Here is a 23,351-nt window from a genome sequence, read left to right as displayed (position 1 = left end):
ACGTCAAGACAGAGAGGATTGGCATTGCTGAGGTACTACAGTCAACACACACAACGCTATTTGTACTTCTTTGGAAAAGACTAAGTCTTTCCCAAATTGCATATGCTATTCAGGACTGGAATTAAGAGACTAAAAGAAAGATGAACAGTTAGCAAACGGGAAAAAAGTCATCACTACTGTTACCACACTTAATTTCTGTAGAAAGACAGCTAAATTAAGTCTGACTTCTTGAGCAGCTCTTCATGCATGCAGCTCTTAATTTGGGATGAAGGAATGCACTTTGTGTGAACTCCATAGCCTTCTTTATTTTAATTATTACTTTTTTTTTTCTTTTTTTACGTTTCTATTAACTTTTCTCCTGAATTCACAACACGCTTCTGTTTCTTTCATGGAACAATGTGAGCACTTTCCAGTGGCCAAAAATAATATGTCTAAATTCCAGTGGATTTCAACGAAAGACTGCACAGACCCATGGATAAAGTGTCTGCCTTAAATTTCAAAGCACAGTGTTCAGATTTTGTAGATGCTTGTAGGTTTAGCGTTTTTTTTTTTTCTTTTTTTTTTTTAACAGGCCTGATTCTCAGTTTGTGTAAATCAGCAGAACTCCACTGATGCTAAGGGACTAACTATGCCAAGTTAGTATCTGGCTTCACAGTTTTTTTTTCTATTTGTATCGTATTTAGTCTCCAGTATTCACCCACTAATAATTTGAAGTCTAAAATTAAGCACTTTTTTCTTTTATTGTAAGTAAAACTGTAGTTCAAGAATTTGTGAATATGAGTAGGCTCTATGAGGGGAAGGTTGTGGGCATAAAGGAATATTAGAGCTGGACTTTCCCCATTTAGACTTCTACAGAAGTCAATTGAAATGTTCAGAGTAGAAAGTGAACAAAAGCATATGGACATATTCACTTTGGTCTCTGTAAAGAAGAAGACACAATAATTTCCTTCCCTCCTTTAAATTCAGACACAAGGCTGTTTGGAATTAGAAGGCAACAGCAATGTGAGTTTTGCCATCAGTCTCAATGTATGTCCCTGAAGAGTAGTCTTGAGACCACATCATACTCCCAGATCCGCCTGTTCCCTATCTATTGACACTCATGGGTTGCTTTCACTGCTGATCCTTTTTGCCATTCACATGCTTGGACTTAATCATTAAGTAAGTCCTTGTATTTAATGCTTGCATATAATGATCCACAAGCAACCAATTATTATGCGTGGCCCTGTATATTCTGGGGAGCCATGGGTAGGGCCATACTACCAGGTGTGCTGGTTGGGTGAACCACAAAAATAGATCTTGTTAGGGCTGTCCCTCAAGCTTCAGTATAGTCCCATCCAGTGAGACCAAGGTTTTATCCTTAATTTGATTATGAAGCTCATACATGCACATTCTCCACCTAGGTAGGCCTATAACTAACTTTGTTCACAATGAAGTGTTACTTCAGAAGAAACATCTGCCAGGTGCATAAATCTTAACATATCTGAGTGCACATAATTATGGGAGCAAGAACTGAAGCCAGCAGAGCTGTATTACCTGCCCTGTTAGGTGGCTAATGGCTGATGAGTGCTGACAAGTAGTGGAGTGAGTGGACACAAAGAGTCTCCTTAGGAGTCTCCAGGAGTGTTTCTAGTTGAGCTGTCGTCATCTCAGCATTTTATCCATTTATGCATTTCATCTGTACTCAGGTAGAAATGTAATGCAGATTTTTTTGAGTAAGTATCACGGGGTTCCATGAAGACACAGAGGAGCAGGAAGGGCAGCGGTGCCCGTGACACCTGGGCAGCATATCCACTGAGTCTCCCTATGTCCATCCTCCCAGAAGTCCCTCCAATAGCCCTCTAAGTGAATGTTAGGTTTTTGATTCAAATGTTAATGGATTTATTGATTTTGCAATTGTTTTGAAAACCCTTTAGAAACATAAAAATAAAGAAATGAATAAATTTATGCTGTACGATCGAACAGTTTTAGAAAGTGATCACTGTGCAGAAATATAAAGGAGAGGGTGGTTTCTGAGTTGCCATGAAAAGTTATTCATTCTGGGTACAACCATAATCAAAACTCGACATGTAATTAAAATGGTGATCATTTTTTACCGTGGCTGTAAAAAATTAGGTTTTGTGTTATGTGATTCCAGCACACTTACGGGAAGCATGAGATAAAGATGTGTAACAGTGGAAAACCTATATGACAATGTGTGGTACTGAAAAGAGGATTTCTTGAATTCTCCTCATTTCTCTCCTTTGTTTCTCTGTCAGGGTGGTTGTGAGTTTGAATTTAGTCTTAGTATTCTATTCTTATATTTATCGTATAAAACCTAGACCTGCATCTAAAAACTAGAACTGCATCTATTATTTTTGAAAAGATAATCATACATATTTCCATATTTCCATATGTATTTCCAAACACAGTTTGACTGGTACTATATAGAACAGTGTCATTTTTCACATGGCTTATATTAGCTTAGCTCACATTTATCCAACTTCATGAAGAGATTCAGTTTGTTGTAGTTGGATTAAATTTAGTGAGTGCATAATCAAATAGCCATGAAACAAGGTATTTTAAGCCAAGAAATCCAAATTTGTGCTCATTTACCTCCTGTGGAAATCTAGGCGCTTTCATGAATAGAAGAGAGAGCAGAAATTGGCTTTGCATATTGTGGAAATCAGTCCACTGCTTTGGCCAATCCTTTTCCTCTAACTTAACATGGTTAAGGACACATGAGATTATAAATTCAACCAAAATTCTGGCAATGGATTCACTGGCTGGCACCTTGCAAATTACCACTTAACAGAAGCCATGGCAAAGTTCACAACCCCCCAGCAAGCACCATACTTCTTGATCATTGCAGAATCATTGGGAAAAGGAAAGCGAGAGGATATGACAGTGAAGTCCCTCAGAGCCCTCTCTCTGCAGCAGTTGGACAGTGACAATGCAAAAAACCTGCAAATCAATGCTCCAGTGCTCCAGAAGTGGTGGTGAAGTCATGGAGGTTTTTCTCCCCTTGGGATGGGTACCATCCAAGTCCCCCATACTGCAAGTAGACACAACAGGTTAATAAAAGAAGAACGGAAACAAGTAAAAAATGCTCTATCTGTAAGTCCTAAAATTATCAAAAGAAAAAAAAAATCGCCTTTAAATACAATGACCACATTTCCTTCCCCTTAAGCTAGATGCATGTGACGTCATGGGACTTCCCAAATTCAGCTCTGTGAAAGCCCCTCTGCACAAGTGCTGCTCAGCCAGTCACTGCTGCTCTTTCAGAAGGGCTGTTGAAAAGGCAGAGGGAGAGTGGTTGCAATCGGCAGCATCATTTCTAGAGCTGCCTGGGAATTTTGTGCCATGGCTTGTTGTCTTTCATTAAGGCCTATTTATGGGAAAGGACTGAATGTAATCTCCATTTGAAAAAGAAAAAAATCCACCCCCACACCCACCCCCATTTATTTTAACTTGCTGTAATATCCTGCTTTAGATTTCCAAAATAAAAGATTGCCTTTGGAGGTTGTAAAAAGTCTTTCAAAACCTTTGGAGGTTTTGAAATCCAAGTGACTTCCTGTTTAAGTTAAAAACATCCAGAGAAAGAGCATTATCATAACAAACTACTTTCTTTGATCCAACCAAAGCATTTTTGATTCCTGGTCTGTTAAAAATTTTCAAAAAAATTATTTTTTCTCCCTTTGTAGGATAAGAAAATACTTTTAAAGCTTAAAACGTCTATCAATCAAATAAAAATGTTCCCTTACTACTGTAGTCGCATCCTAAAAAGTCCTGAAAAAGGCTCCATTTAGCTGAGATTTCTCTCAGATTTCTAACTGCAAATAAAGAGAATACAGCCATTGTGCTGGACAGTCCATGAGGAGTTGTCTTTACTGGGAGGCACAGCAGGCTGCAATCCCATCTTTAGCCATCAATCACACCAGCAGCTCCCTGTACGAGGACTGAGATCATCCATGCCAAGCTCTCCCCCCTTCACCTCTGCATTCACGCAGTTAACCCTGACATTTAGCCCTGAAATATTAGCCATTTCCCTGTGGACACTGAGATATGTGAAGGGCCAGGACGTCCGTGTGCTCTCTGCCTAATGCAGGTGGCTATAAACAACCTGCTGGCTGTACACTGTGGAGGAAACTACTGCTCAAGGTCTGCAGATATGTCCATCAGGTTTGATGCTGGAAGGCTTGGTTTGGTCTTCAGTACATTATATTAGAAAAGGGACTTTTTTTCTGCTCAGAAATGCTATGTATTCCATTACTTTGTGGTATTTGTAGTATGTCATGAACTTTAGCAAGACAGAAGGAACACGGTAAGCCAGATTTCACAACTGTTTCTTGGTTTTATGTTTGTTTATTTTTAATCTCTTTTATGTCTGAAATCTGTCCGGAACAAAACAAAGCACTTTCATCAGGCCAAGCCTTAAAAAAATACACTGGCACAGAAATATTCTTATGCTGTTGGCGATTAATATGTATACTGTGTTCGTTTAGTGCCATCAAGTGACCAAAAATGTGAAACAGCACTTCTGTTTCGTAGGGTGTTTTTTTTCTTTCTGATTTTTTTTTTTTTTAATAAGGAAAGCTGACCTGTTCTGCTTTCAATATAGGTACAGGGAATAGTTTCACAAGGTTTTGATGTGTTACTTCTAGGGCTTTTCTCATAAGAATCTAAAAGTTAGCTTCAAAATTTCTTCCATACATTGACATATCAAATCCTCCTCTGCTTTCTCAGTTTAAAAGGTTTGAAGAACTTCTGGCTGAAATCTTTGCTGCATGTAATTCGATAGGAGGTCTCAGCTATTTCAAGTCTTGATAATTTTTTATCCCATGGTGATATCCTGAGTTTCTGATACTGGCTTTTTTAATTCACAGAATCACAGAATTGTAGAGGTTGGAAGGGACCTCGAAAGATCATCGGGTCCAACCCCCCTGCCAAAGCAGGTTCCTTAGAGCAGGCTGCCCAGGTAGGCGTCCAGACAGGCCTTGAATATCTCCAGAGAAGGAGACTCCACAACCTCCCTGGGCAGCCTGTCCCAGTGCTCCGTCACCCTCACCGTGAAGAAGTTCTTTCTCATGTTGGTGCGGAACTTCCTGTGCTCTATCTTGTGGCCATTGCCCCTTGTTCTGTCCCCACAAACCACTGAAAAGAGGTTGGCCAAATCCCTCTGTCTCCCACACCTCAGGTATTTATACACATTGATGAGACCCCCTCTCGGTCTTCTTTTCTCCAGGCTGAACAGACCCAGGTCTCTCAGCCTTTCTTCATAGGGAAGATGCTCCAGGCCCTGCATCTTCTTTGTGGCCCTCCGCTGGACTCTTTCCAGGAGATCCCTGCCTTTTTTGTACTGGGGAGCTCAGAACTGGACACAGTACTCCAGGTGAGGCCTGACCAGGGCAGAGCAGAGGTGGAGGATCACCTCCCTTGACCCTTGACCTGCTGGCCACGCTCCTTTTAATGCACACCAGGATCCCATTGGCCTTCTTGGCCACCAGGGCACACTGCTGGCTCATGGTCAAAATTGAGGATATCATAAACTTGGTGTATAAATCCTTATTCTGAAATGCAGTAGCTAGTTCTGTCAGAAACATGAACCCTAAGTGGATTGAAGTGGATATAGCTAGGAAAATGGTTAGGTTTTAGTATGTCCACTTATTATATGAATGACCATTGCATAAACAAGCATATGTAATGTAAACTTCCAAGAAAACATTTCTACAACTTATTTTTCCAGATTCTATTTATATAAATATACCTGTAAATCAACTTCTTAGTGATCATTAATGTAGTAGTCAAACACAACCTCATTCTGGAGGGCAGAACCGATCCCTCCTGAGCCATTTTCTCCAAGGTGCAGGCACCAACTCTCAAGGACACTGCGCTAACTTCGCACCAGCAGACAAAGCTCTCAGTCAGTCAGGTAAACGTGAGCCTTACCAAGTGGACGAAGTGCCGTGGATGTGCAAAAACTACAAAACATGCTTGAGAAGAAGTTGGGAGAGCTGAGGATCTGCAGACAGAACACTAAAATCAAGCATTTTAAAAATCCCAGGTAATGCTCTAGTGAGAAACAGGCTGAGAATACTGGTCTGCCAGAGCTTGGCTGTGGTCAAGAGCAGCACAGAGTGTGACTACAAACCATGCTTGTTACCTGATCAATAGTCCCCTGGTCAGAAATAACACCATAGATGATTTTGTAAAACTCTTTCCTTGACAGTTCACAGCACCTCTGCCTTTACAAATTCCTATATCATGTGCAGACAGTTAGCACTTGTGGTTATAGCTACTGGTGAAATATAAGGAAGAACAAACCTTTGTGGTGTTGCTATTTCACAAGAGCCTGTGGTTTACAGTTGGATCTCTTTTGTGAAAAGCCTGCAAGAATTAAAAACTCAGCACATAGTCCCTAGCTTTTACAGTGGTTTCATGTTTTCTGGGAGTGTCCTGAATGCACTGTGTAATCAGTACTGAAATATTTACAAGCTATTTACATTCTAAATACATACTTAAATGTATGATAACTTCCTTTTTTTTAACTTCTTCCTGCTTTGTTTCTCACTTTCCTATGAAGCTATAAAAATTTATAATTTAAAAACTATTTGCTTCTTCATAGAATTTGCTTCTTCTATTTGCTTCTGTTAAACTAACAACTGTTTGCTTTTAATTCTCTATGAAAAAAAAGGTTGAGGAAAACAAATCTAAGTTACATATCTGGAGACCTGTGCAGACAACAACACCAAGCTGAGTGGTGCAGCCGATACAACGGAAGGAAGGGATGCCAAACAAAAGGACCTGGACAGGCTGGAGAAGTGGGCCCATGTGAACCTAATGAGGTTCAACAAGTCCAAGTGCAAGGTGCTGCACTTGGGTCAGGGCAATCCCAGACATGAGCACAGACTGGGAGGAGAACTCACTGAGAGCAGCCCTGCAGAGAAGGACTTGAGGATTCTGGTGGATGAGAAGCATGAGCCATGCAGTGGCTTTGAACTCAACATGAGCCAGCAGTGTGTGCTTGCAGCCCAGAAGGCCAACTGCATCCTGGGCTGCATCACCAGAGGAGAGGCCAGTAGGGTGAGGGAGGTGATTGTGCCCCTCTGCTCTGCACTCTTGAGGACCCACTTGGAGTGCTGCATTCAGGTCTGGGGCCTGCAGCACAAGAAGGATTTGGAGCTGTAGAGCAGGTCCAGAGGAGGGCCATGAAGATGATCAGAGGGCTGGAACACCTCTCCTACGAAGAAGGGCTGAGAAAGCTGGGGATGTTCAGCCCAAAGAAAAGGCTCCAGGGAGACCTCATAGCTGCCTTTCAGTACTTAAAGGGGGCTTATAAAAAAGAGAGAGAGAGACTTTTGACTCAGGCAGATAACGATAGGACATGGGGGAATGGTTTTAAACTAAAAGAGGGTTGGTTTAGATTAGATATAAGGAGGAAATTCTTTACTATGTGGGTGGTGAGGCACCTAAACAAGTTGCCCAGAGAAGCTGTGGGTGCCCCATCCCTGGAGGTGTTCAAGACCAGGTTGGATGGGGTTTTGAGCAACCTGATCTAGTGGGTGGCATCCCTGCCCATGGCAGGGAGGTTGGAACCATATGGTCTTTAAGGTCCCTTCCAACCCAAGCCATTCTGTGATTCCACAAAGAGCACAGCCAGAAGGTGAGATCAGTCAGAGATACTCATATGCAAGCAGAAATTAAAAATAAAAAATAAAATGAAATTAAGTTAAACATCATCCCTATATCACAAGATTTCAGATTCTGGAGGGGTTCAGATACAGATGATTGACTGAGAAGCAGTGGTCAGTGTAGAGGAAAAGCTGAATGCCAATCAGATGCTACCAGTAATTCCGAGGCAAAATTTTACCTTCTAAACATATCTCCCTTCTGCTAACGATATCTGCTTATGGTCTCAAAACAATTTATACTTCGTGTGCCTTGCTGTTTTTCTGGACTTTCTTATGGTCCAGTTGTCATCATCATCAACTACTGTACCTCTGTTGTTGAAATGTATTTAATGTTATGGACAACAATATGCTGCTACATATCACACAAACACAACCAAAAGATGCTCCATTTCCCAAAGAATTTACTGTTTACTTAACATAAAAGTTTAAAAATGTTTACAGTCTGAGACAGGAAAATAATGAGTCAAAAACATCCAGTTCACGTGTACAATTGACTGGAGGAATGCATCCCACTTGTTGGACGCCTGTGGTGATAAACCATACTCTTGGCTTTTTTTTTTTTTTTTCCCTCTTCTGAAATCAACACCACAACTGCTAAAGTTGTAAACCAGAGTGCTGGATTCTTTTATGCCTGATCAGTAGTGATGCTGAGCACACAAGCTCCTTTGAAGCAATGGATTTCAGGCTCAAAACCTCAGAAAAGGAGTAGGTATCTTTTGCTTTACACTTTTTAAAAATTCTTCTTAGTTACTTAAAGTATGCCATTGCAACAGATGAACCCTTTAATATCCCCAGAATTAAAATCCAAACACTGTTTCAATGTCTAAACCATCTTTCAAACATGTTTTTGAAAGAAGGGCTCAGATACCTTGAAGTTAAACAGCTTCTTCATCAATGATCTTCCCCTTTAAGAATTAAAAATAATAACAATCATAATAATTTTTGGAAGAAATACAGCACGAAGAGCTGTTCAATTTATTTCCTGCATATTGCGGAGTGATGTAGTCCTAAGCAGTTTCTCACACCTATTCTGTTCCAATTCTTTGAACAGAAGGCCATTGAAGTCAGTCTATTATAATGAGGCAGCAGTATCAAATACTGAATTTTTCTCTTTCAAATCATACCAAGTGGGAACTCTAAATGTGGTACTGTAAAAATTACCATATGCTTATGAGTACCGAGCAGAAGCCCTCGTTTGATTTTGGAATTTTTTCAGATCACGCAAGAACCTAGAATTTCACCTCTGCTCTTGGATTAAAAGCAGTCCCCATGAAATACAAAAGACTGCTTCCCCTCTCCTTCTAACCAGTCAGATGCTGGCAGCCCTGTTTCCACTACAACAAATGAAAGCACAGTTTGCAAAGCAGCTGTAAGAACAGTGTGCTTTATGGCCAGTGAACTATCCCTTCACAGTGCTGCCCGGTGGACAGCCTGCCCAGGCACATCTGCCCGTCAAAATTCAGGAGGTCGTAGTGAATGCAGATCCCATAGGAAGCAAAGCATTCTCCCTAGCGGTGGTGTCTGAGCTAAGAGTGGTGAATCACCTCTCTCTCTATGATCTACAGTAGAAATATGGAAGACTATCTCAGATTACAAGCTCAACTTATATTTATGGCTATATTTAGGGGAGAAAAATCCACCCTTAGTGCCTGCACTACAATTATTTCCTGAAGAAATTCTGTTCTGAACAAGCCCTTTGAATAGAAGTGCTGTATCCTTTAGTCACTTCTGCAGCTGCTCTGAAATAAAATATAACTCTGTTGACTGGTGACAGAGGAGACAGAAGTTTCCAGTCAAGAAAAAATCTTGTCTTGCATTCAGAAATACATCCACAGCACATGAGCATTACACATCATATAAAATGTGTCATGTTTTCTGGATGGGAATGCTGTTGAAGGAAGGGCCCTTAAATCTTTGTTTTGTGGTCTTCACTATAGGGTAAGCAGTCTGACTGCTTATTTAGGCTTTGGCTGAGCTGATCTTATACCTCCCCAGTTCATCATTGTTGTGGTTTAACCCGGCTGGCAGCTAAACACCACACAGCCGTTCGCTCACCCTCCCCCCTCCCTCTCTGGGATGGGGGAGAGAAACGGGAAAGTGAAGCCTGTGAGTTGAGATAAAGACAGTTTATTAAGACAGGAAAATAATAATAACAATAATAATAATAATAGTGATAATGGTAATAGTATTAACAATAATAATGTGTAAGAAAACAAGTGATGCACAATGCAATTGCTCACCACCCGCTGACCGATGCCCAGCCTATTCCCGAGCAGCCGGCCCCCCCACCCCGGCCAGCCACCCCTATATATTGTTTAGCATGACGTCAGATGGTATGGAATACCCCTTTGGCCAGTTTGGGTCAGCTGTCCTGGGTCTGTCCCCTCCCAGCTCCTGCTGCACCCCCAGCCTGCTCGCTGGCAGGACAGAGCGAGAAGCCGAAAAGTCCTTGGCCTGGTGTAAACACTGCTCTGCAACAATTAAAACATCAGCATGTTATCAGCGCTCTTCTCATCCTAATCCAAAACACAGCACCCTACCAGCTACTATGAGCTACTTAACTCTGTCCTAACTGGAACCAGGACAATCATACAGTATTAGGTTTTAGACAGAACTTACGTTACCATAGGTTTGCTCTTTATCTTTGCGGAAGTGGGTTCTGATATATGTAAAGCAGGACACAGTCAACCAATAATTTAAAATACATATCAAAGAAATATTACATGCTTGCATGTGTATCTGAAAATTAATCTAAATTATGGATCCATTTTACTTAATTTAAATGGAAGCATGAACGCTATTTCATCACAGCTTCTGCTACTGCAGCAGGAATGGTGTTGGATACAGAGTAGCAGTCGTCGATTAATAAATGGCCTACCATACCTAGGACTATGAGCTATGGAAAAAAAAAATATATATATATATAGGCACTTAAAATATCCTTAGCCAAGATCTTGGGAAGTTTTCAGCTACAGCCTAACTAATCCAATTACATAGCTTTGCCCTGCATCTCGGTTCTTCTTTTGCTTTCTTTGCCATCCCCTACATCTGAGCAAACCACCCCTGCCTGGGAAGGTGCTTCCGTGCAGAATGTTCAAACTGTTGACCAAAAAAGGGAGACTTAAGACTTTAGCATTCGCAGAGTGGAATTTGAACTTCCCCTTGCCATAGGATTTCATACATACTACATACACATTCTTAAACGTACTGTCACATGCACTTGCTCACAACAGGAATAAAAACCAGTGTATTCATTTGCAAACTGATGTTCTGCCAAAAAATCAACTTTGCCCATACAAAAAAAAAACGGTAAAATCCAGCAATATCGTAAATTTCTTTCTAACCTGTAAGTACAATTAAGTTACATATTATGGTGGGGGATACAGTGAAAATCAGACTTTAATCCGAAAGGTTGTATTTTTAAATACTACTTTTGCATAATGTATCTGTCTTGAATAGATGTTCCTCACTCCCCTAGACTTTTTTGGTTGACTCATCATTACTATTCATATTAATTTTCATTTCTGCTATTTGAAATACAGCTCCATTGTCTTGAGGACTGTGTGTCTATATCTATATGTTATAAGGTTACTGAAAGGCTTAAAATAGAGGTTAAACAAGGAAATGACTCAACCACTCATCTATTTTTCAAACTAACGTCTGCAGTAAGATATTCAGTATTTCTACGTCGGATCAGAGTGACTTCTACAGATCTAATGACATGATTTATGGATGTTGGAGGGGAGCAAAGTCATTGCTCCATGAATTACCCAGGCACTGAGGTTGTGAGGAGGGATCTTACTTGATGAACATAATCTACATTTTTTCCTGGTATAGTTATCATGTGTTCTAAACCTATTTTAATATAGTAAATATACTCACATTAAAGTTTTGCCTTTGATCTTTAAATCTTACATGCCTGTAAAGAAACTTAATTTGTACTGAGTGCTGTATACCCCACCAGTGCGGATGTATAAATGTGTACTGGATTATTTTGGGATAAGCATACACCCTGCACTATTTTACGAGTCCTCTTCAGGACACTTCCATAATGAGACTGTAGGGATCTGCCTGTATGCAGACAGCAGAGGCTGAGCAGCACATGCAAGATGTCCACCTTCATAGGTCTTTAGTAGGTACAGTTCCATGACCTGCCAACTGGGAACTCAGGATATGGCCTGAGATTTGGGCATCACTCTTATGCTGTCATACCTTCAGTGCTAGGCAAATAATAATATGATTAAACAGTAATTCACCTCACTCTGAGACTTCCAGTTTAAGCTTCAGCAGCAAGAAAAGCCAAAATGCCTCTCCAGCTTTCACCTCTGACCATAGCAGACATCTGCAACTCAAAGCAATTGAAGACTTCGGTGACAACATACCTCTTGCATTACCTAAAATGCCCCTGCAGGTGTTTCAAGAGATGCCTGCACTCTCTGACAACTATCCTTTAATGATATGTGCTTGCCTATAGAGGTGCCATTTCATGTTTGACTACATCAGCCACTTTATAGCTCATAAACAGGCTGAACTGACCAAACCAGAGGCTGAGAATGCAGCCCTGATATTCTCCATGGCTGAAACTGTGATAAAGAGCTCCTAGCAATGTTAGTGAAAGCACATGGAGACCTAAAGGAGACTACCTTTCAGTGAGCACTAACATCACAGAATCATAGAATGGCTTGGGTTGGAAGGGACCTTAAAGGAAATCTAGTTCCAACAGTTGTTTCTCCAGGCAACCTTTCCCAGTGCCTCACTACCCTCTGAATACTTTCTTCCTTATATCTAATCTAAACCTATCCTCGTTTTTAGTTTAAAACCATTCCCCCTTGTCCTGTCACTACACCCCCTGACAAAGAGTCCCTCCCCAGCTTTCCTGTGGGCACTCTGTAGGTACTGGAAGGCCGCTCTAAGGTCTCCCCAGAGCCTTCCCTTCTCCAGGCTGAACATCCCCAGCTCTCTCAGCCTTTCTTCATAGGAGAGGTGCTTCAGCACTCTGATCATCCTCATGGCCCTCCTCTGGACTTGCTCCAATATGTCCACATCCTTCTTGTGCTGGGGGCCCCAGACCTGGACGCAGCACTCCAGGCGGGGTCTCACAAGAGCAGAGCAGAGGGGGACAATCACCTCCCTCTCCCTGCTGATCATGCTTCTTTTGATGCTGCCCAGGATACGGTTGGCTTTGTGGGCTGCAAGCACACATTGCTGACTCATGTTGAGCTTCTCATTAACAAACACCCTCAAGACCTTCTCCTCAGGGCTGTTCTCCATTCTCCTCCCAGCCTGTATTTCTGCTTGGGATTCCCCTGACCCAGAGCAGGACCTTGCACTTGGCCTTGTTGAACCTCATGAGGTTTGCACAGGGCCACCTCATCCAGGTCCCTCTGGATGGCATCCCTTCCCTCCAGTGTGTCGACTGCACCTCTCAGCTTGGTGTCACTGGCAAACTTGCTGAGGGTGCACTCAATCCCACTGTCCATGTCACCGACAAAGATGTTAAACACCATTGGTCCCAATACTGACCCCTGAGGAACACCACTCGTCATTGATCTCTACCTCGATGTTGATCTGTTGACTGCAATTCTTTGAGTGAAACCATCCAGCCAATTCCTTACTTCCACATCTCTCCAATTTAGAGACAAGGATATCACGGGGAACAGTGTAAAATGCTTTGCACAAGTCCAGATAGAGGATGTCAGTGAAATAAAAACCATTTAGTCAAGTACTCCATTTAATCATTGGTGTCATTCGGAGGGATTTCACTAGAAACATTACTTTTGTATGAAATCATCAATTTAAATTGTCGTGTAAAATACTTGTACAAAATTCTCTCTTCCTTGTCTTCACTTTTTTTTTTCTTATAGAACAGCTTTAAATGCTGACTCTAAAGATCTGCCTATAGGATTGTTTTGCTACAAGTAAAATGGTAAACTATGCATTTGTTGATTGACAAAATTGGTTTAATTAAAATTGATTTTAAATCACTTAAACACTTGCAAACTTCTTTGTGTGCACACTTACAACTAGCTCAAAAAAACTTTGCAGAATTTAGTACAAATAAGCCGATTACAAACTAGTTTAAATGTGTTCACACTGGAGCTTGCAATGGTATGATCAGGGCAAATTTTATATGATTATTTTCAAATTAGTGGAATTTCTGCATGTACCTCCAAGTCATCATTCAGATCAGGACAACAGTTAAGCCATGGCACATCTAATTATTGTTGCTGCCGATGTTGTTGATTCTATTATTATTACTGTGGTAGAAGCAAGATGTACCAGTTAGAGATATATTAGTCTAGGCTGTGAGTACACATACAATGAAAAGAGAGCATATACCACAAAGAACTTTGAGCTAGCATCTGCTTTACAGGATTTAACCTGCCCTAAACTCTTGCAAGTATTTGCTTGCACCTTTAAAAAAAGCTAACTTTACAAAATGGCAAACTTATTTTAAATAGTTTAAATGTCATTGAAAAACAGTGAGAGGTGACTATGTTTTTTTCCATGAAAAATGCGCTTCTGTTTTCTCACCAGTTCTATCAATAATAGCTAGACCATTCTCTACAAGTTCCGGTTTTCATTAACATATCAAGGATTGGCCATTACCATACACTACAGCATAAATATAGTACTGGATGGATCCTTGAAATGCACTCAGGAAGCCTTTTACAATCCCAATAATTCAGTGGGAATTTCACTGACTTCAACAGATGAGGTTAAGCCTCTCCTGAACATGTCTAAAAACTCTCCATAGAACAGAATGGATTGACATGGAATACTTGAATGTTGTATTTCATTAAGCTTTTTAGGTACTTGAAGGACAAAGCTTTACTGAAGAATACCTTCCAGAAGCCTACTATTGTAGAAACCCTCCCTAATAAAACTGCTGGCACAGTACATATGATACTACACCTAATATATGACTCCCGTACTCACAATGATACTGGCTGATATACATTCATATGTTCTCCCCAGTCCTGAAAGAAAAATCTGTGTATGCCTTAACGTCTGTGCTGATACATGGACGTTGACTAAACTGAGCCCTTTATTTATGTAAAATGGCAGTAATGTTGTGAAAACATAATAGTAGTAGGTCTTGTCATTCTGCTGCTTTCAATTATTTGCCCTCCACCAGGTTCTTCAGGAAAAGGAAAATGAGCAGGGATGTTTACCTGGGAAATAGGAGGGTTGACAAGGACATCGTTAGCATGATGCTGACATGACACAAATACAAAATAGAGAAAGCTACCCAGGATTATAGCAGGACATTGACAGAAGAAAGAAGAAAGTCCTCTATGATGGAGGACTGAGCATTGGCTACTCTGTTACAAATACAGGGGTTAACAGCACAGAACTGTGGATGGTTTGACAGGGGGTCTGAACGACACGACCATGGGGTATTGTTCCTTAAGTATTTTTCTTCCATATTGGGAAGAAATTGTGTCAATTCAACAAAGACAGGAAAGAGCATCTGAGGTCATTGACTAACATATGCAGGGAGGTGATCTTTTAACAACTTGAGAGAGAGACTTTGAAAAAGAGACTTGCCACAAAAAGCCAGGAGAAGAAATCTTAGAGAGGAAGACAGAAGAAAGAAATGATTAAGCATTAAGAGAGAAAAGAAAATCATGAAAGACACGTAGGGATATTTGAAGTCAAATGTCAGGGATCTAACAAACCTGTGGAAATAATACGGTTTTAGTATCATCAGAGATACGCTGGCACACTTCAACAATAGCTGTATAAGAATGTGTATAAGAATGCAGCTTGCTAAGGAAAATGGGCAAAGGAAAGCAAGAGAAGGTGTTTCATTTTGTATCAAGTCCAGGAAGAGAGAGATTGTATCTTGGTGAAAATGAAAAGGCAGAAGTAGCAGTTTGTCACCACTGGGGTCTACTTTTCATAACAGACTATAGCTCTCTTAAAAAAGAGGAAGTTCATGCTTTTCTTCTGACTTATTCTGAGCAATAGAGGTATACAAGAAACTCGCCCTTGAGATAACAGTGGATTTCAACTACTTGAAAATGAGAATAATTATGTACCATAGCAAAAATGGTCCATGAAGTTCTTGTTACGTTTTAGGGATGATCTTTTGCTTCAAGGGACAGAAGTTAAAGAGGCATTACTAACTTGAATTTCATGACAGGTAGGGTAGAATTCATTTTGACTTTAAAGGGAGAAGGTAAACCGGGTGCAAGCAATCATGGCATATTTTTAGCAAAATAGGCTTCTCTATTCTAAGAAGAGGAAGAAAAAGCATTCTGCCACTGCCAACTACAGATTGCATTGTTATGTAGAAATAGCTAAACTAGCTTTAATCAAGCTAATCTGGGTACTAAAAGCAGGTTCATCATAACAGCATGCCATCCTATATGAGTTATTTAACCTCCCTTCTGTACGGTCTAGCCTGTGCTCGGTCATTTAAAGCTAACCTAGATTTTCTACAGAGAACAATAGACTCATTTTTAATTAAACATACAATAGCAAGCTATCTTGATGTGAACAAAAGGAATTGTAGAAAGCTTAGGTATACTGCGTTAAAGTTGCATTAGGAGTCATACAAGGATTTTGAAAAAAAAAAAAGGCCACAATAAAGGGACATAACTGAAGAGTAATCTAAAAGAATAGGAATAAAAGAATAAAATCACAAAGCCTACAGTACAAAATGAGTGACAGGTAAAAAGGGATAGAAAATGCAACAAGGAAATGTGCCCAGATACTTAGTTAAATTTATCTTACAAAGAATTTAGAGAAGGAATGGGTTAAAAACTATTTAGATGATATAAGTTTGAGTTAATAGAGCCTGAAGAATTTGGTTTAATAATACAGCAAAAGTAATCTCTGAATTGCTAAGACTATGCGGGTTCCAGGAGACAAGAAAAGGATACAATGTGTCTATCTAAGGTAAGCAGGTCCACAACTATACATGCTAATTTTAATCCTGATATTCCAGAAAAATTGTTTTATAAAGAGGTTAACATGGGTTTGTCAAGAACAAATAATCTCACACTAATCTATTGCCCTCTTTTACAATCAATTTCACTGATTCAGTAGAAAAACAGGTATCATAGACCTTGAGTTTACTGTAATTTGGAGACTGTCCCACAACAGTTTTATTAAAACAAAAAGCAAAGGAAATACAGTTTTCATGAAATCACAACCAACTGGCATGCTGCTTGCAAAAAACAAACCTGAAGAGCATATTCAGGGACATCCTATAAGGGTATGTTGTCATTTCTGTTCTACTCAATATTTCTTTCAATGATCTGCAAGATGTAACAGAATATACATATATATTTAAAAAAAAAAAAAAAAGTAAATGTTTTTCACCAACCTGGGAGCTACAAGGCAGAGTCAGAGTTCAAAACTATTTCTATTACCTGGATAAGTATCTAAAGTTAGAAGGAGGGATAAGGCAAAACGTTACATCTGAGAAAAACTCAAATGCACAGACTAAAATTGGGAGAATTAGGTGGCAGTACATTAGAAAAGGTTCTCAGCAGAAGTAACACTGTCAGAAGAAAAGCAAATTATTTCTGCGATGTATTTATAGAAGTTCCTCTTTTGTGTAATACATAGGATGTAATTCTTACACTCTAGTTGGTGTTAGTCCTCAGCTGAACTGCTCTAAGGGGCCTCACACCTTAAGATAAAGGCAAAAACCATACTGGAAAGAAACTAGAGAAAATCAGTAAGAATAAATCATTTAATGAATGTAGTCTGGGAGGAAAATGAACAAAACTGTGTAGTCTGTGTGAAGATGGTATACATATCTACACATACAAACACTTGTATAAATAAATATCTATATATATTTACACACAGATTTATAAAAACATACGTGAACAATATAAAAATATTTTCCGTTTCCATTTTGAGTTTGACAGCAAGGAATGCGGTAAAAGAATAAAGTGGGATACAAGGCAAATACATTTTCGTAAATGCAGTTAAATATCGCTGCGATCTACATACCAGAGTTGTAGATTTCCTTCAAATAGGTGTTTTTATAAATCAATTACAGAAATATTTTTTATGGATGATATCACTTTTCAGACCATGATCCACAGCCTCCTTAGATTTTGTGAACTACTCCTAAGAGGTCCCTGAAAGACAAATGGCAAAAGCAAATCAATTCTTAGCATATACAGCACTTCTCATATTCATGTTTACGGGTCCACAAACTGAAACCGAGTAACACTGATCAACACATATCTGAATCAGCCTCAGTGCAGAGATTAGATCAGACAGACTCGAGGCCTACAAGCCTATAATTCTTTTTATTCCTACGTGAAAAATCACATTCCCTGCGTGACTCAACTTTTTTTTTTTTTTTATTTATAAAAATGCAAACAACACTGTTTTCCTACCTCACATGAAACCGTGTCAGCGCACACGTTACGGATTGTTCAGATGCAGCTGCAGTGACACGAACTGAAGCATGTGGGATTTTATTTACCTCTTCCTCCCACGGAGGTTTTTTAGGTTTTAAACCCGTGACAGGAGGACGGCACCTCCATTCCTGCCCTGAACGCACCCCGTGGAGAGGGACAACCCCAACCTATGCCCTCCGACACCAGTTTGGGCACAGGCCCTGCTGCAGGCCCTGCTGCGAGCCGGGGACGCGGGTTGCTCCTCTGGACCTGCGGCGGTAACAAAACAACACAGCTGAAGTTTTAAGGAAGGAAAGAGAAAGGGAAGGGGAAGAGGAAGGAAGCTTAGGGAAGGCACCCCGGCGACCCGCCGGGCCGGCCCTGCTCTCCCCGCCTCCCTGAGGCGCGGCCTGGCCCGGCCTGCTGCGACAGCGGCGGCGGCGGGGAGGCCGGGCGGCTCCATGGCTTTCATCCGCAGGCGGCGGCTGGAGCGGGAGCTGTACTCCAAGGAGAGGTGAGAGTCCCGGCCACGGCCACGGAACCGGCCCCGGACCCCTCGGGTGAGAGGGGCCGGGGGTGCAGGCGCCGGAGGATGAAGGGGCTGCAGGCGTCGTGCCCGCCTGCGCCCTCGTTGCAGTCGGGTCGGTGCTGGGTGCCCGCAATCAGGGCTGGAAAGGTGCCGGGCAGAGCTGGGGAAACGGAGGTAAATTAAGCTCGCTCGGCTTAAACTGCGTGGAAGCAGCGCGTGGGAGCTCCGTTTCGGGTGTTTTCGGTTGTGTTGGTGGTGTCGAGGCACAGCGCTGTTTCGCTGTAGAGGCTGTTTGTTATTTTTCTGAACATTACGATCGGCGTATCGTCAGTCCTTCAATTACAGACTCTCTGACAGCTCCTTAAAGCTCTAAATGCAATTACCCCCTTCCTGCTTTCTGACTGTGTTTCGTGTTCCTGTGACTAACTGACCGTATGAGAAAGGCTTACCTTGCGCCCGGCCGGAATTTGCTCTCTTATTTTCAGCTTGTGTCACAGTTTCTTTTATGTGGCTTATCTACGCCTGGCTCGTCAGAAAGTTTCAAAACCCTTCATAACCGTCGTATTGCCATGTAGGAGATCTCTGCAAGGTAAGAGCATGGCACCGGGGTGCCCCCCGGGTGCCTCCCGTTGCAGGATTTGCAGGGTCTGCAGCCACAGGGGCCCGCGGGGACACCGAGCCGGGCCCGCGTGAGCCCTGTGCAAATTCCTGATGCTGGTTACACAGTGATGTTTATTGTTGGGGAGAAAAACATGTGACGAAGAGTTTGGCTCACTTTGCCCATATAAATTCTGATTCATAGGTATTCAGCCGATGAAGCTGCTACAGCTTTTGAACCGTTTCCAAAGGCCAAACGTATTCTGGATCCCTTTTTGCTTTCTTTTGCTTTCTTTTCCTTGCTGCTTTTGGGGGCTGCTGTGGTTTCAGTTAACTGTGAGGGTCCTGGAGGGAGAATGGACAAGCTTCCTGTGGAGGAGGAGAAGGATTTTTAATTGTGAAGTAAAACATCTTCACTGTAGGAAAAGCTAGAAGTATGACTATAATAGCTCTGTTCAGGTTTTAACGTAACTTGTCTCCACTTTTTTGAGAAGCTGAGGAAGAGGCCACAACTCATCAGATTTGCTCTAAAGATCCAAGTGGTATAAAAGTCTCTCCTAAAAGCCCTGACAACAAAACCAACTTATCAATGTCTGTCAGCGTTACTGATCTGCAGTTAATGAAAGTTCCTTGGAAGCGTTTTAGGATCTTCTATCTTATTGTTTGTAGTTTGAGAACATCATGAAAGATTAATTTTGTTGTCATTTTCACTTCTAGCTTTTCCCACCTAAATATCTGCAAACTCATTTCTCTATTTCTTCCCCTTGCCTAACTAGACATATGTGTAAAATAAGAGTAAATTTGTATATATGAAATCAGGTGTGGGCGTCTATATATATATATATACATATATATATATCTCTCGTGTCTCTTCTCCTCTCTCTCTTCCTGTGCCTTACTGAAGAAGAATAAAAAAATAAAAAAAAGGAAATCATAAAACATTTCTTAAGCACTTTAAAATGATTTTGGCTGTGAAATATCAAATCCTGTCTTTTGTTTTCCTTATAGGCAGTCCTGCCTTAAAACAGCACAAAAGAGATGTTTATTTTGCTTAATAGAAGTGACATCCTCTGGGAGCTTTTCTTTTAGCCTTCTTGCTGGGTAATTGGTACAAGAACAATAGCTCATACTTCTCTTAAGTAATCGTGCTGTAGTTATTTCCGACTGAGATGACCAGGCCTTTCTGAAACTTTATGGTAATGGTGTTTCATGCGTGGGTTTGTTAGTTTGCTGTTTGTTTGTTTTTGTTTGTTTGTTTTTATATAAAGCAATGGACAAATCTGCAAGCTATGAAAGTTCTGGTTGAGAGCACAGGGAAACAGTAGGTAAAAAGTTAATCTTCTTATATAGTTGCTCTGGGGGGGAGGAAGGAAGATCAGTTCTAAGCGATCAGGAAAAAATCCCAAACTAATTACTTGGACTGATTTAATATCTGATTATGTAAGTCTACTTTTCTTACTATGTTATTTTCTAGAAGAAAAGAAGATCATTCTAAAACGTCCTGTGTTCATACACTGAGAACAAAGAATGGGGTTTACTTTATATTTTATTAAACAAATCGATCTACCTAATGAGTTGGATTAATTTTGGCAGGATTTTTAACTTCAAATGTACCTGTATTCCTAGACATCTATTTTCACTTTTCCTAGGTGTTCAGAGCGGAGAAAGATATTATGTTCTCTTCTAATTAGTGCAGTGTTGTGTGCATGATGACCCAATTTAATCCGTAAAAATAACTCAACATGCATTAGTAGGAGTCTGTTGGTTTGTGTTTTGTTTTTTTTTTTTTAATAATTTTAGTTACAAAACTTCAAATTAAATGATGTGGCGTTTTGGTAAGGTTGTTGCTCTCTTTATAAATAGAGTTCCGGGTTCTGCTGGCTGTGTGCCCAGATGTAGGCATATCTAACACTTGATACAGAGACTTTTTATAAATAGTTCTGCTGGTTTGCCTGCTCGGCTTCCTGTTTGAGGAGTTCATCTGTTTTTCTGTTCACATCACTCATGTAAGACAACATACTGGCGGCATGTAGGTCCTGCAGATCGATGATGGTGTGTGATGTCCGCTTGTTTTTTTGTTTCATGATAAGTATGTAGCCTTATCTTAGCCTCTGAGGACAAAGTATATGTAAGGAAGACTTTTATTCACACATCAGCTGGCCGATAGATACTTTGCTCCTAAGAGGAGGTTTACTTAGAGCTGGTTTTGTGTAGCTGCAGGGTGCTACTGAACTGGGTGGCCTGCTTGTTCATCCCTGGCAGTGTACTTCTATTATGAGGACTGTACTTCAGTATCGGGTCAAGTGATTGTCCAAGGTGTGTCCGGTCAACCACTTGAAACTGTTCTGCCCCAGGAGTTTCCCAGCATGTGCAGTGAAGTGGTGGAAATGGTAACAATTCAATCACAGATGAAGAATTTAAAGCAGGATCAATGGGCTGCTGTTTCTTCTGGATGATATAAATGGGGTTCTGCTGAGATGCTGGTCCCTGCACGCTCATTCCTGTGCCTGATTTGGTGCTGCAGGTGGTGGGTGACATTGGAACATAAAATAAATTGTGGGTTTGTTGGTTTTTGTTGTTGTCGGGTTGGATTTTGTTCTCTCCCTGCTCACTGTATTGCTGGATCTCACTTGGATCTTTGCAAATTGAAATATGGACGGATGTGCACGTGAAGCAGAATAATACTAACATTCTCAGGTAGACTGAGCCTGATATAACACACTTTCTACTTGGGGGATATTTTATTGCACCTTGGCAGGACTTACAAACCTCAAGTTGTAGTTGGTAAATCAAGAGTTGTGTGTTTGGCTTCTTTGCTGCATGCTTTGAGCAATGCTAGGAATGTTTGGGTGCAATTTGGCTTCCCAAACCTTGTGCATAGGAGGTGACATCACATGAGGTTAGGTTTTGCAAGTGTTCTCCCGCTGCTTAGTGTCCTGCTTAGTTTTTGTATGCGTCTAGGGTGTGTTCTTGACTCATAGTCCTCAGCCCTTTTTTGGAGTGGCAATTATATTGGAGCTTTTTGAAAAAGGCAAAAAATAAGCAAGACAATACTTTTTTTTTTTTTTTTTTTTAGAAAAGAGCAACCAGAGTTTCTCACTGCTTTGTTTGTGTACCAGCCTTACCTGCGGTACTCTTTCTTCTTCCTGCTACAGATTAAGTTTTGTTTGTCTTGGCAAGGTGCTTGCCTTCTCTTTTTCCTTTCCTTCTTTTTTTCCCTGAAGCTACTTTTTGAACCAATACCGATTCTCATCACAAGGGAACACCTTCCACATCACTTCAATTTGACTCTTTTTCAGATTTTCTTAATGTCACTTTTCAGGGACAACACAAAAACAGGAATATGAAAAAGCCTTCGAGCAGATTTGTATTAGCGTGCTTTAATTTACGCTTAAGTGTAGGTACTTAGGTTTTAAGCAACAGCTATTAAAAGGTTGATCCTCATGGAATAAAGAGTTAATGGACAAACACCAGTGGATGGGTATCGAAGATATTCCAACAAAAAAGCTGTTAGGGCCTTCATTAAAGTTTCTTCTTTTTCTCCCTCCTAGCTGCTTCTGCTGTTGATTTCAGATACAGGGTTTGCATTAAATCTGAACTGTAATAGCTCAAATGCCCTTCCACCCATGTTAAAGCTCGAGGCTTTGCCCTGGTGGCCGTGGAGGCTGCCGATTCGTTTCATCCTGGAAGGGGCACTGCTGCCTTCTCACTCTGACAGCAGGGCTGCTGCCCTCTGAGCAGAAAGGTCTTGTTTCTGGCCACGGTGTTCTTGCCCTTGACCCCTTCATGCTGTACAGTCTGTGTTACTTGTTGTTCCCCTCCATGAACTCATTCAGGTTATTAAACCTGTGCAAAACTATCCTGAGGGAACTCCACAGCTCTGACTGGAAGCTGCTGTTCTTCTCTGTCTGCTAATTTGATGGCTTCTGCAGTTTGAAGTGAGTTGTCTCCTGAACTGTAAGTAGTCTCTGAGGAAGCTGGTAGGCTGGGTTGGACCAGGGAAGCTGTTAAAGCTTTTTTCCTTCAGATTTTGAAGTGATCAAATGCATTAAGCACATATCATTTTCTGAGAAGCTTTCTTTTACTGTTGGCAAGACTTTATCCAAGGATAAAGACCAGACTGCTAAGAAGCTAAAACATAAGGCACTGAGCATTACCCCATACAGATATTTTAATGGCATCTGA

General features: G+C 40.9%; 1 protein-coding gene and 1 long non-coding RNA gene across 4 annotated transcripts in view; one reads left to right on the top strand and one right to left on the bottom strand.

Annotated features, from left to right (window-relative positions):
• Positions 1 to 17,357: 17,357 nt before the first annotated feature.
• On the bottom strand, positions 17,358 to 18,266 carry LOC125183773 (uncharacterized). 2 transcript variants are annotated; one of them, XR_007166346.2, is made up of 2 exons: positions 18,127 to 18,266; positions 17,358 to 17,773 (listed from the first exon to the last, which is right to left on the bottom strand). It is a non-coding gene; the product is annotated as an uncharacterized lncRNA (long non-coding RNA). The 2 variants fall into 2 exon arrangements; XR_010829691.1 differs by having other exon boundaries at positions 18,038 to 18,176.
• Positions 18,267 to 18,329: 63 nt separating this feature from the next.
• Positions 18,330 to 23,351, top strand: part of NSMAF (neutral sphingomyelinase activation associated factor) — a 37,956-nt gene continuing 32,934 nt past the window's right edge. For both annotated transcript variants that reach the window (XM_048072390.2, XM_066993014.1), the window contains exon 1: positions 18,330 to 18,554. In XM_048072390.2, coding sequence (XP_047928347.2) covers positions 18,502 to 18,554 — 53 coding nt within the window. In that variant the 5' untranslated portion in view covers positions 18,330 to 18,501. The remainder of the gene's footprint in view (positions 18,555 to 23,351) is intronic.

The sequence above is a fragment of the Anser cygnoides genome, chromosome 2 (genome assembly GCF_040182565.1).
Source record: "Anser cygnoides isolate HZ-2024a breed goose chromosome 2, Taihu_goose_T2T_genome, whole genome shotgun sequence".
Taxonomy (NCBI): Eukaryota; Metazoa; Chordata; class Aves; order Anseriformes; family Anatidae; genus Anser; species Anser cygnoides.
Note: the sequence above shows the minus strand (reverse complement) of the source record. Positions and strands in the feature narration are given on the sequence as shown.